The sequence below is a fragment of the Parus major genome, chromosome 4, assembly GCF_001522545.3.
Source record: "Parus major isolate Abel chromosome 4, Parus_major1.1, whole genome shotgun sequence".
Lineage (NCBI taxonomy): Eukaryota > Metazoa > Chordata > Aves > Passeriformes > Paridae > Parus > Parus major.
Genome location: NC_031771.1, coordinates 31993203 through 32007640, shown reverse-complemented (window position 1 = coordinate 32007640; position 14438 = coordinate 31993203). Strand labels below are relative to the sequence as shown.

At 37.6% G+C, this 14438-nt stretch overlaps 1 protein-coding gene across 5 annotated transcripts in view; it reads right to left on the bottom strand.

The window, feature by feature from the left end:
* Window positions 1-14438, bottom strand: part of CLCN3 (chloride voltage-gated channel 3) — a 62073-nt gene that overhangs the window by 5361 nt on the left and 42274 nt on the right. For all 5 annotated transcript variants that reach the window (XM_033513485.1, XM_015623841.3, XM_015623843.3 and 2 more), the window contains 7 exons: window positions 14304-14426; window positions 12772-12978; window positions 11132-11212; window positions 9357-9902; window positions 5198-5384; window positions 3768-4166; window positions 1786-2002 (listed from right to left, as the gene is read on the bottom strand). In XM_033513485.1, the coding sequence (XP_033369376.1) occupies window positions 1786-2002; window positions 3768-4166; window positions 5198-5384; window positions 9357-9902; window positions 11132-11212; window positions 12772-12978; window positions 14304-14426 (1760 nt within the window). The remainder of the gene's footprint in view (window positions 1-1785; window positions 2003-3767; window positions 4167-5197; window positions 5385-9356; window positions 9903-11131; window positions 11213-12771; window positions 12979-14303; window positions 14427-14438) is intronic.

The window sequence follows — 14438 nt, the reverse complement described above, 5'->3', positions numbered from 1 at the left end:
ACAAATTTCTTGTTCATGACAGGACAAACCAAGAGCAACTCCCTGGATTGGATATTCTGGTACAAATTTGGAGGAGCAAGGCTCTGTTTTCTGTCATCTGCACTAATTTATGTACAATCCAATTGGATTGGAACCAGTATGTTGATGCAAGGCTTTATAAACAGGTATATTCAGTTTGCAGGAAATCTGCCAGCCAAAATATGAAGTAGTCCTTGATGTCCACAAGGCTATATGCCATGGCTAAACACCACCAGTACCAGTATTTATGATCTGCTCTTCTTGTAATGGACAGTGTGCTCATGGAATGTCACAAATTTGTAAACTGAAGTAGGATAAAATAAATATTAAAGCCATCCATACTTCCTGCTACTTTATCACAAAATAGTTAGAAATTTATAGTAGAGCTTGATATAGCTTTGCATGATCAAACTCTTTAGAGAAGATTTTAGTGTCACTGTTTGAGCACTCAACAACAGAAACTATGAAAAAAAATTACTACAGTAAATATTTTTCAGTGATGTTCTATCGATTCCAATTTCCCTCCCCAAAACAAGAATAACTGCATGCCCACACTAACTTCTAAGTGTCAGATCATTATGCCCTTTCCCTACCAGAGAAAGGCTTCTGGAAACACTACTTGCCATTCCACACAGAGAAGCATTGAAGAAAGAAAAAACCAAAACAAACAGGCAGGAGAACATTTAAATAAATTTGTTTTAAAATACATCTGAAAAAAACCCCAACTTGGAAACCAATGAAATATTTAAAGATTTGCCACATACAGCAGCAGTCTTTTTGCCCACAGAAAAACTAAGAAAGTCCCAGTCATTTCAGATTTCTTGTCCCAAGGACACTGATCAATCCTAAACATGAATGAGCAGACGACATTTCACTCCCCTGGTACCTTAAAAGACATGCTAAAGGGAAAGCAAGATACTATGGTAGGAGCTTCGATGTTGCATGTCAAGTGTTTAACGCAAGAGACACAAGAAAGCAGAATGTTAAAGGAACAACTGCACAGAAAAAGATCATGTAAAAAAAAAAAAAAACAAGGAGCAGTTTAGATACGAGGCAATTACAATGAACATTTAGTTTCCATGCTGGGGCCTGATTTATTCAGTAGATAATCACAGGACAACTCCCAACAGTCTCATTTACAAACATTCTAAGTCCTAAAATTACTTTCCTGAAATATTTTGAATTGTAGAAACAAAAGTTGCAGATCGGAGTTCCAGAACTAGCAGCAGTTTAGTTGTTAGTATTCCAAAAAACAAAAGCTTGGTGGTAATCGCTATCACTAGATTCCAGAAGAAGAGATACTGACTAGATCATTTTCTCCTTTACTCTTTTATTAACCCAGTATTTGTAGATGTTCAGTAACAGCTGATACACTGCATGTTGCCAGAACATAGATAATAACCAGGAAATACAGGCCTTAAGACTGTGCAGCGCACAAGACTAAATTTCTGCAAGACACATTGTTCTCCTCCACAAGCAAGCTGCACAGACCAAGCTTGCTGAATGGCAGTAGATTTTTAACACAACATCATGAAATGACTGAAACCATCTGCTGGCTTACTTGGAATACAAGGAAAGTGTAAGAATTTGAGAGGTGCTACAGCAGAGCACATTCTTAATGAACAGCTGGGGTCCTCAGTTGCAATACCAAACTTACAAGTTCAAATACCATGATCTTGGTGTATATCCTGGTTCAAATACTCTGATCCTGGAAGTGAAAATTACTGTATCTGACAAAATGCACAGCATTGCTGCCACTTTACTCACCCATTGTGTGTTACAAGGCACTGCCTCAGACCCAGCTTCCGGAAAATATCCACTACTATTTCCATTGGTGTGTGGTCTGTCACGGTGAAAGGGCTCATATCAAGTATGCTTCTGAGCTTCAAAGGTCGAGGGCTTTCTGCTGGAAGCGATGGGGTATGCTGGGCAAAACATACCCTGGAACTGCCAACAATCCCCTCCTGCTTCTTTCTAGCACTTTCTTTAAGAAAGACAAGGAAGGGGAAAAAAAAGCAGAGGAAGAATTTACATTCTTGGAGTAAGATGTTAGTGCAGACAGACAGCTCAATCAACACTACCAGGCTCTCACATATGTTTCCAGAACCACTGCTTCATTCCCAGGAAGTGGTTGTGCAAAAATCACAAAAGCCATATGCCATTCAGCTTTAGTCATTATTCAACTAATTTTCTCACTCCAGTAACTTTTATTTACTATAAAGAGGTGGAAAGGCTAAAAAAATAACACCCAGCTCCTGAAGAAACCACCAGGGAAAAGCCAGTCTCACTTGCTAGCCTCCTGAAGCTTTTCCTATTACCCAAGCTAAACCTCCCTGAGTACAACTTCAGGCCATTCCCTCGGGTCTTGTCAGCGGGCACCACAGAGAAAAGATCGGTGCCTGCACCTCCTCCTCCCCTCACAAGGAAGTTGTAACTGCAATGAGGTCTGTCCTCACTCTCCTCTTCTCCAGGCTGAACAGACCAAGTGACCTCCTTTGGATGATCTCTAATAGCTTTATAACCTTCTGATAATCTGGCACCCAAAACTGCCCCCAACACTTGAGGTGAGGCTGCCCCAGTGCAGAGCAGAGCAGGACAATCCCCTCCCTTGCCCAGCTGTCCATGCTGTGCCTGATGCCCCCCAGGACACGGCTGGCCCTCCTGGCTGGCAGGGCACAATGACTTAAAACAGACATAACCCAAGACTAAACAACTTTCACTGTATAATCTCAGCAGCTGAAATGAGTCTTCCTGTGAAAGTGTACTCTAAGAATTCCTCCATTGATCAATCAACCAACCTGCTGTTCCTCCATTTACTCAAGTAAATGCAAATTTAAACCAGTATGGTGTTGGTAAGAATTTCCAAGTTTTGTATATTCATATACATCCTAGGTAATGCAATACCATTACATACAGGCAAAAATCTGACTGAAGTAAACAGTGTTCATAAAACATGTTTCAAAAAAGTTTTTGGAGACTTCTGTCCCTTTCTCAGTTGTCTTTGTTTAAGAGTTATGTATAAAAAAAAAGTAATTTAAGATGCAACTTCTATCACTTATTTCATGCACTAAATTTTACAGTTTTGTAACATTTTCTTATGTAACAGTGTTTCTTCCTTTGGTTATGACAGTAGCCTCAAAATCCACATAATTTTTCTTGTCAGTGCACAAAGCACTGTCACAAGTATCACACAAGCACTAACATTCACCCAGAAAGAGATGTCCCAAACAGGGCTTGTGTGCTCATGTGCTCAGGGACAAATTTCCCATTACACAAACAGGTTGAAAAACATAAACCGAAAATACTTAATATTGCACTTATCTCTCCATAATACAACTTTGGTTGTTATAACTAAAGTAAATAATACACTGTCAGAAAGAAATAGGATATACATTTAAAAATTACTTGAACAGTAATTCTCACAGAATACTGCTGGTCAAAAATGAGAATTACTCAATTTTGAAGACAAATTTTAGTATAGCATTACTTGAGGAAACAAGATACTATCAAAAGCCTCAGAAAACTAAAAATTACCAGATTAGATAATGTTTTGACCTACTCTAGTATCACAACTTTTGTTTTTGCAACAAAGAGATGAGGATTTTCTTAATTTCAGAGCCTGTTACTGAAGATATATCATCAAATACTTAAATCAAGAAACATACAGAGTAAATTCTGTTAAAAATATAAAATAATATAAAACATATTAAATTGGTGTAGATAATAATGCAATAATGAAAGTTAATTACCTATTGCAATAGTTAAATCTCTTCTTAGAGCAAAACCCACTAGTCTCTGCGATTCTTTTGACATAATAACAGGAAAACCATTATAGCTGGTTTCGTTGATCAAGTTTTCTATGTCTTCAACAGTCATGTTATCCTGCGTCAGAACTGCTAAAGGTGGGTCGCTTCTCCGAGGTCTCATCACATCAGCAGCCAGTGTTGTGTGAGTGAATTCTTCCTTTGCATCCAAGAAAGGATACCCATTCAGTCGGATGTGTGCTTCATAGATGCCTTCCCTACCAAAGGCATCTCCTACCCACTTACTGGTCATGACTGCAGCCATTAGGGGCACAATATATTCCAGCCCTCCTGTTAGCTCAAAGACAATAACTACCAGGGACACAGTCATCCTTGTCACACCACCTGCAAGGAAAATGATAGCCAGTAACATCTGAGTATCAGGTAACAATGACTATAGAATTTTCTGCCTTCCTGTTGAGATCTACAAACAATCATGACATGAAAGGTCGTCTAACAAACATCCTTCTGTGTAATATCAACAGAGGCAGACAGAGAAAATTAACACAAAACTTTTAGAAGTGAAAAAGAGAGTTTTAGGGAAAATTCACAGCAAGGGAGGTAATAAAGGGAATTGGAAAATATGTACAGTTATTTAAAATAAACTAAGAATAAAACTGTATATCTCCATACCACATCAGGGTTAAAAGTACTGTGAAATACAAAGAAATCCAATAAGATAAGAATTTGAAAAAAAAATGGAACTGATGCAAAAAAGTCACAGGTAGCAAATCAACAGCTATGTTGTCGAAAGGATTAGGAATTTAATGCTGTTGCTTAATCATAAAAGATAAACAGAACTATAAGCTGATGAAAAGAAATCTTCTTGGACAACAGAAGACAGGGATTATATTACTCTTTTGTTACTATTTTTTTCTGCTAAGGTTTCTGATGCTGTATCTTCATTCAATAAAAGAATATGAAACGTCTTTCAATGCATTCATGAGTGATTCAATTTGCACTATTAAAAACCAGAATTTCAAGAACATTTTTGCAATTCATGTAGATGTAAGCAGCAGATCACACCATTTCCTTCTAATAATTTTAACTGTACTTGACACTGGTAAATGCTCTACATCATACATTTCAAGGAACTGATTTTTCTGACCCATGTAGTAAGGACATCTGTTGATACCAAAAAGAGAAAGCAAACACTACTAAAATTTTCCTATTTCTCATCATTTTAGATTTCACATTATTCCTTAGATCACAAGGATTTGAGGGTCTTATGTAGAGATGCAAACGTATTATCCTGGAGGGAAGATCTTATAAACAGATGTTCCAAAACTGCACAAGTTTATATCTCCTTTCATTTTTCTTAATAATTATTTTGATATATGAAGAAAACAGATACTTATTTCTCATATTTTATTTACCTAAGCATGCAGCAGCACCAACCATGGCATAAAGACCAGGTGTAATACAATCAGCTCCAACTTCACACCACTCCTTGAAAATGAACCAGTCATGATGGTAGTAAGCCAACTGCTCCACTGCAATTCCTACAATCCTTCCTGCTATTGCTCCAATTGCCATACTAGGTATGAACAACCCAGATGGAACCTGCAACAAAAACAGAACTGTTGTCATGCTGCTGGGAACATACCTGACACATCACTTAACAAGTGATTCTTTATATTTTTATTCTGAAAGAGATGCAAAAGCTCAAACTGTCAGGTTAAAACCATGTAAAGTGACCTTGGAAGGTCAGCAGAACTTAACAGAATGCTATCGATATCTCTGATTGACCTGATTAGCAGAAACCATTTTATGAGCGTGTTTGTTTATGTCTTACTGTGTTTAAGAGAAAATCTACCACCAATACAGGACCTCAAATGAGACTCAGTGCCAAAAGCACAATTCTCTACCATGTGCATGTCCAGTGTGAGCAATGCTAATCATACTGAAAAGTGTTTTTTACAATTTCCTGTCACCCTTATTCCTTCATGTTCCTCAGAGTCAACATTCACTTACTAAACAGGACTGCCTTCCTGAACTGCTTCCTGACACTGCCATAAACTAAACAGGTGACTTTTAAAAGAGGCTTTGTACTATTATTGTTGTTTCTTATAGAAATGAGGGTATATAGAATGCTAAGCACTCTAAGAGAGAAAAAGGCCAGATAATCACAACTGCAAATAGTAGGTAACACAATAGGTTAAAGAAAAAAGAAGCTCCTACTGTCATTTTAGTTACTTAAATTTTTTTTTTCTGTTACTAACTAAAGCCTTGTTACACAACATGGCCTAGTAAAATACTATTGGAAACTTGCTTTTATCAGCATATAAAGAAACTTGAGTGTATCTTTTCTTCTCCTTATGAAGCTAATCTTTCTAAAAACATACTGGTACCTAAATGTCTCATTAAACTGTAAATGCCTGCTCCTTCTCTTCACAGCAGTTGTTAACATCAAAATATTTTATACTGTGACTGAGGAACAGATGTGAATACAAAAAAGGAACAGAATTTTTACTTTGTGTAAATACACCTCATCCCATTTGTTGAAGTAACAGAATTAAATATTGTATTCCTGCTGTAAAAGGACAGATCATGTAATTTTTCTTGTACTGTACAGCTGTGAAAAGTAAGTGTGGTAGAATTCCAAACTATAGGTTTTTGCTGTGGTATTCTGTGATAGCTGGTGCAGAAATGTATTTCAGAATTGTTGTTGTTGTTGTTAGTATTATATTTCATCTGTATTTACGGTTGCAAAGAAGATTTCTAACAGCAAACCAAGGAAAAGCAAATATATCATTATTATTACCTTATATTTTGTCTATATTTGTGTTTGCAAAGATGACTTCTAACCAACAAACCACAGAAAAACAAACTTTGTGTTTGACAGTCAGCAGCATGGGTTTGAGAAAAAGTTTAATAATCCTTAATTTCTACACTGAATTACCTAATATTTCAGTGTTTCTAGAGGTAATATTCAATGATATCATTTTGGTCTAGTATTCAAATTGCACATTTATACCACTGCTGTTATTTCCCACAATTAATTATGCATCTAAGCCCCTTCCTAACTGCTAAAATCAAAATTTTTTTACTCAGTGAAATTCTTTCTTGGTGAAAAGTACAACAGTGCCCTGAAAAAAATCCCATATTTCCAATATAATAGTAACTAAATAAAACTTTGAAACTGCTTCAGATCCTACTGTGCTACCAATATGTCACAGAAATTCAGTCTCCATGTGGAAATTGCATTCAAATTGTTCCTGGTCCTTTGGTAATATAACTTTTTATGGACCTTTTCTTCTTTCCATCATATGCAGATAATGGTCTAACTCTAATTATGATTTTACAGGTCCATTTGTTCACATAATCCCATGAATCAAAAATCACAAAGGGGAGAGGAATCTTCCCAGAGAAGTAGCAAGGGAAAACAGCTAAGTTTTCCCTCTTCTCAGCCTTCTTCTCTGGGGCTTGTCACTGAGCAAGCTCAAATTACACTCCAGAGGAAAAGATTTGTTCTGTATCACATCTGTCATCTTTGGAAGAAGCAAGGATTAGGATATGGGTACAACTTTCCACTGCTTTGGTAGTGCAGCTGTGTGCCAGTCATGTTCTGAGGCAAAACCATAACTCCTTCCCTCCTGTTGATCAGCCTTTAGACACAGTAATGAGTCTACTGATAATAAGTAGTGTAATATAGGTACAAAAACATGAAAAGAAAAAAAAAACAAATTAAAACAAACAAACAAAAAAAAAGCCAATCCCCTGCCATATCAGCCTCCTGGTCCACAGCAATAATAGCAGCAGGAATCACTCTGCCCCACTAGCAACAGCTGGGTAGCTTTGCTCACCTCACAGGAAAGCAGTTCCTGTGGGGAAGATGTGTGTTTGTAGATGGCTACAGCTCCAGGAACAGACCTGGAGAGCCCAGCAGATCCTTTATAATGACTTAAATGGCAATGTAATATTACTTATTTTCTTTTTTTTTTTTTTATTTCTATTTTGAATTTACTTCCTTTGCAGAGATAAAGCCTAAAGCAAGTAAGTATCATTAAAGCAACATCCTGTTTTCCAGATCCTGCCTAAAATTCTAACTAACCAACATGCTTTAAAGCTTCCAAGAAATTCATGTGGCACAGTTCCATCAATGACAGCAACAGGACTCCTTGCCTATTAGCAAAGAAATAAATATATTCTCACAACTTCACAAAAATATTTCCACCATGCTGAAGTTCTGAGAAAATGAACCAAACCCAAATGAAGTATAAGCTCTCCCATTCTGTAAACCAGTGAATTGTAATATGCAGTGTGACATTGTAGTGACAACCCCATGCAAAAGAGCCAGATGCATATAAACACATGTATGGCTAAATAATGTCCTAGATATAAATGAAACACAGTAAGTGAATACAGAACTAAACAACGGATGGAAGCAGTCACATCACAGAACACTGTCCAAATTACAGACCTAAGGAAGACCAGCATTTAAACCACACACTCTAAGATTCCTCTTACCCACCAACCAACATATAGAACATAACTTCAAATAACAAACTGCAACATCTTCTAAAATATCAAAACATAAGAAAAGCAACATGATGTTACTGTTCTATCAGTTACAGAATAGTTGAGGTTGAAGATGACCACCCCAGACTGTCCACCCCTGCTCAAGCAAGGTCACCTACAGCAGCCTGTCAGGCTTGCAACCAGTCCAGGTATGTTCTCACCAAAGCATATTCCAATGACCAAACACCCTCACAGAAAGTGTTTTCTTATGCATGCTGTTACATGGAACAGCAACTTACACAGAAAAGTTAAGGCAAATTTAAACACAAATCCTGCTAAGTAGTTTGCAAAAAATTATGAAGGGAGCCTGACAAGACAGAAAATGATGAAGCCACGACAGTTATACATAATCATTCAGAAAACAGCCGCAGACGGGAGAAGCTGAAGCCACCTCCAAAACAGATCTTTGAAACAACTGGGAAAACCAAAATTTACACAGTTTGTAATGGAGAAAAAATTCCCATGACAGTCACATGAACAAAGCCCACTTTCTCCTCATGACATGGAATACTGGCAAATACAGCAAAAGAAATCATCATCTCTCTTTACTATCTGCAGTAATTACATTTATGTAAAAACAGTGAGGATGGTGGACATAAGAATTACCACCAATGAGTGGCATAAGGGATACAGTCTATTCTTCTTCCAGGTAACAGGACTAGGGAACCTGAGTGGTTATGCTGAACTTTGCTCTTGGAAATTTTAGCATCATCTCTTATTGTTTAATGAGGCCCATACAAACAGCCATCCATCCACACACTTACTGGTCTCTACTGCATTTAGCATGTTTCTAATTCAGATGAACAAAAGGCTATTCTGAATTAAATTAAAGTTAATACTGTTTGCTACAAAACTTGCTTATTAATATAAACCAAAAGTAAAAAGACCTTTTTTTTAAATAAATAACATAAAAAAAATAAACAAAGCTTCTACCTTTGAGAGATGGGAAATGAGAAAGGCAATAATTAAATGATCACAGCAAATAAGACATTCTACTACTGCATTCATGCTTACCTTGATACCAAAAGTGAAGACTGTCATGATTATTTTAAATATGAGTGCTAAACACAACTGCCATATAGCTGAATAGACTCCAGTGCCTGCTGGACGGTCAGGAATATCGTCTACAATTTTGCTTGCATTCATATCATTTCTGTAGTCACAGAGCGAGGAGGATTCTAATGGCCCACAGTCTGTGAAGAGCTCCTTAATAAGCTCACTGGTGTTGAGCCTTGTATATGGATTAGGAAATGCAATCACAGCTGTTATTGCTGCAACAATAATAACCTCCAGGACAGGATACTTCCCAAATTTTGTAGATTTGCGTCGGCGACACCATGCAATATTTGCTCGGATGAAAAATGCTCCCCAGAGCCCACCAAATACTCCCAGAAGAATAAAAGGAAGCAGTTCAAAAAGGTACCAAGGAGTGTGATATTCCACATAAAAAAGAACTAGGCGGCTATTGCCAAAAGGATTGATGGACCTTAAAACAAATGCAGCTACTAAAGCAGCAAAAAACGATCTCCATAAAGTTTTCAGTGGGAAATAGTAACTGACCTGCAAGAAACAATACAAGAGAATTATTAGTGATTCAATTAAAAACCTGGCAAGACAGGTTTATGCATGTGTTAGAATACTGCTTATATGGTATAAGCTAAAAAAAAATTATTCCTATCACTTGGAGCACTGGCACTCTAGCAGATTCTACATTTTTAAAAAGCTCAACAACTCAGATTTTAAGTCAATACTACAGCAATGTTGAAAACCACTGCTCCTTTAAATCTGTTAGGAAATGATGTACTGCAATTTATGCTTAGAAGCTGCTCTGCTTTTTGTCTCTTATCAGCCTTCATGAGAACCAGAGCTAGCTGGTTGTACTAGCTGCACTCTCTTGTTTTAGTTTTCCTGATAATATTTCATCTCCTTTCAACTATATTTAAAGGTTTCTTGCAGATCTGTTCTTATTAAGAAGCATGATTAAAACTAATAAAAAAAAACAAACTAAAGGCCTCAAAATAGAACATGCAATTTCATTCTTAAGCCCCCACATAGCCTGATTTGAATTTTGAGACAGTTTTCTTCTGCATTTTTCTGGCAACAGAGGAATTCCTCAAAATCCCCTAAGAACATAACAAAATAATACATGAAAGAATATTCTCCCTACTTTTCAATTCAGAGATTTTTAGGGTTTTAGTTGTTTTAAAAAATGCCACAGATAGAAATAACAATCTTACATATTTTAAAAATTACAATTAAAACACAACTTTAATGCATAATGCATAAAGCATTTTTTGAAAAAGAGGATTTGCTTGCTTGGAAGTTAAGTTTTATAGTATATTTATCCTTTCAATAATTATCATATTCAACTGTGTTTAGTGTTTGAAGCTCTAAGTAATGGTTAAAAACTTGATTTACAAAACTGTCCAATAAGTTTCTAAAGCCTTTTTCAAAAATTTAGAGCCCTATTTTTTTATTTTTTTTTTCAGACTAAACTCCTAGACTGAAAAGCTGCTGTCTTTATCTGTATGTAAACTATAATTATAAACAGACTCAGCCCTTTTCCAGAATAAAATAATTGAGAATAAAGTAAAGCTGACATTCATGCAAAAAAAAAGGAAAAAGTATCTTTAGGAGTTTGCTGGTAACAGGACTCTTGGCTTTGAAATAAGGGTCCAAAAATAATTTCCTTCTTAGGAGAGACTCAGCAGCTTAAAGGAGTCTGAGATTATTTAAACTAAGAGAGATTTAAAAAAATATTTATTCTTCAGTGCCATCTCTTGACATACCTCCTCCAGACTGAAAAGGACTCCACCAATTGGGGCACCAAAGGCTACAGAAACTCCTGCTGCTGAGGCAGCTGACAACACCTGGAAAAGAATAAAGGTGAGGGGGTTTGTTGCAGTGTATGCTGTAACCATGAACAACTGAATCTCATTACAGCTACAAGCTAAGTTTGCTGATGATGCCACCAACTCTCTTGAGAGACAGGAGGCCTTGCAGAAGGATCTGGACAGTTTGAGGTCCTGAACAATGATTAATGGGATGAAACCTAGTGAGTCCAAATGCTGCACACCTAGGATGAAGTAACACCAGGCTCAAGTCTAAATTGATAAAGGAGTGGCTGGAGAGCAGCTCTGCTGAGACAAATCCAGGGGTGCTGGTCAGCAGCAGCTCAGTGTGGGTCAGCAGGGGCTGCCCTGGGACCCAGAGGGCAAAACCCCATCCTGGGGTGCATCAAGCACAGCACGAGCAGACAACCAACAGAGGTGACTGTCCTGCTGCATTCAGCCTTGGGGGGCCTCACCCTGAGTGCTCTGTGCAGTTCTGGGCCCTGCATGTCAAGAACTCCAAAGTCCTTCCTTGGTTATGCTGCATCCAGAGGAGGGAAACAAAGCTGGTGACAAGGATGGACAGAGCATCTGAGAACTAGTTTGGAGAGAAGGAGGCTGGAGTAGAGATTGCCCTGCAGCTCATGGCAAAGCCCAAGGTGACACAGATTGTTTCCCCGCAGACCATGGAGGACCATGGCAGAGCAGACCTTCACCCCATAGCCCATGCCAGAGCAAGCTCCTGGCAAGAGCCATGGCCTGAGAAAAGGAGCCCAGGCAGGAGCAGGGGTTTCTTGCAAGCACTGCAGCCTGTGGGTGATCCAGGCTGGGGCAGTCCTGAATGGCTGTACCTTGTGGAAAGGACCCATGCTGAAGATATTTGTGAGGGACTGTCTCCCGTGGGTGGGGCCCCACATTGGAGCAGACAAAGAGTATCTAGAGAAAGGAACAGCTTGTGCACTTTGGGATAGAAGAGTTAGGAGCGAAGCTGAGTCTTTCAAGAAGGGACTGTGGGGGCAAGATACATTTAGTTTTGTTTTCATTTCTCACTACTGTACTATCAGCCATCAAGTAACTTTCCTCAAGACTAGTCTGTTTGGCCTGTAATGGTAAATGGTGGGGAATCTCCCAGTCCTCACCTTGACCTCTGAGCTTTTCATCTTACTCTCTCCTGCTGTCCTGCCAGCACAGAGGGGTGAGAGAACTGCTTGGCTGGCACCAACCCACCACACTCTCATTGACAAGAGAAAAATGAAACAGGGCAGAAAACAATGCTGTCACCAGGAACACTTTGCTCATGGGTTCAGAGTACTCTGCTGTCCTCACAACTGAAGACAATCATCAATTACCAAAATGTAGAGACAAGTACAGAAAGAATTTAAATAAAATCAAATGATCTCTGAGGTGGAAAAAATACAAACTGACTCTGTCATGGAAATTATTTACCTGTGAGAATGCTGGGGATAATACATTGTTTTTAACATAATAAATAACTATTGGTAATGACTACACTGTCCAAGAGAACAAATTCCATCTTTTAAACAAATCAAATGCACCAATATTCAGTAAATTCTGGAAATGATTTTTCAAGAACTTACCTCTCTTTTTTTAGCTTCATTTGTACTGTATTTTGGAAAGAGGTAGGAAAAAATATTCCCACAGCAGCAGGCAACATGTACCAAAGGACCCTCTTTTCCTAAACTCAAACCTGATGCAACAGCCAAGACTAAAGTAATTGTTTTTATCATCAAAGTCCACTTCCCCAAGTAACCTCTGATGATGAAGCCGCTCAAAATAGTTTTTATCTGGAAGAAATAAAAAACTGTATCTGTTACTGCATTCTTCACTTTTCAGAAAATAATTCATCCTTTAATTTTAGCTGCAGAATTTCCAAAACCAGCCTTTTCAAATGACTAACTTTGTCACACTTCAAAACATTCATCATTCAGATTGCCACACTGAGTCTATCTACTTACTTGCAACTTACTATAAAAGTTATATAGTTATATAGGATAGTAACGTACAACTACACTATCAACTACATTTAGCAAAAAATTAATCAGCAGCAGTTTCTAAAATTGGGTTCAGTAATTTCTGATGTAAATTATTGCGCTAAAGGCAGAAAATGTCCAAAGGAAAAATAAAACTGCAAAAATCATTGCATTACTACCATTCTAGCAATATCTCAACTTGCACCAATATCACCCGTGTTCTGTCTTCATGTTTTACTGTCACTGCATAAAAATCAACAGTAGATTTCTTCACATAAAGATGGAAAAGATCAGCCTATCTCCACAAGAAAAAATGTGCCACTTTTCAAAGCTATTACTGTGCTTAAGAATGCTATATTACCCTGGAAAATATGCCCATATAGAGTAAATAATATACAGCTATCATAGGACAACATGCCCATAAATAGGCTGTACACAAAACACTGGGCAGCTGTGTCTAGAAAGTAAAGATAGCTGGATTTTAAAACCAATTTAAGATGGAATTTCCTCTGGAATAATGACACAGAACTACTCCAGGCTTTAACAATGGGGATAAAAAACCTGAGTATTTACAGAAAAACTGAAGAAGACTGACCAGAACTGATTTGACTTTGAATTTTTCCTCTCCCATTCTGTGGATAGTAGCAGATAGCAATTATAAACAGTAAGTTTTTGAGGATACTACACATTTCATATTGTGACCATTCATTGGTTTGTGCTAGTTAAGGAAAAAAAGCCATTGCAACAAAAGACTGATTGCTCTATTAAACAACCCATACATATTTTGCTCTCTTATCACCATAAGGGAGGGTGTGGATTAGGGGAGGTTTGGAAATCATTCTTCAGAAGTGTACTAATCCAAATTCCTTAAAAAGTGGTCCTGACAGAAGCAAAATCTACTAACTCAGGAGACCCTTTTAACTTTGGGGTATTTTCTCAGAAACAATTAGCACAATTACATGTTTTCAATTTGAATGCTTGTATTAATGTATTTCTCCAAAGGTGCATCCTCTTGCCTTCCCCCGACCCACTAAGTCTATCGACTATCACTTTACATATTGATATGAAACACCTATTTTAGATATATATATATATATATATATATATTTTTCTATATCTATATGCTAGTTAGACCTCACCTCAGGTATCCCTGAGCCACAGGCGTAGGGAGCAAATACCTTCACCAGAGAAACTGCTAAGAAGGCAAAGCTCAATGCCCAGAAAATGTACATTATGTAGTTCATGATGTAGGAACCTGGGCCCTAAAAGATAAA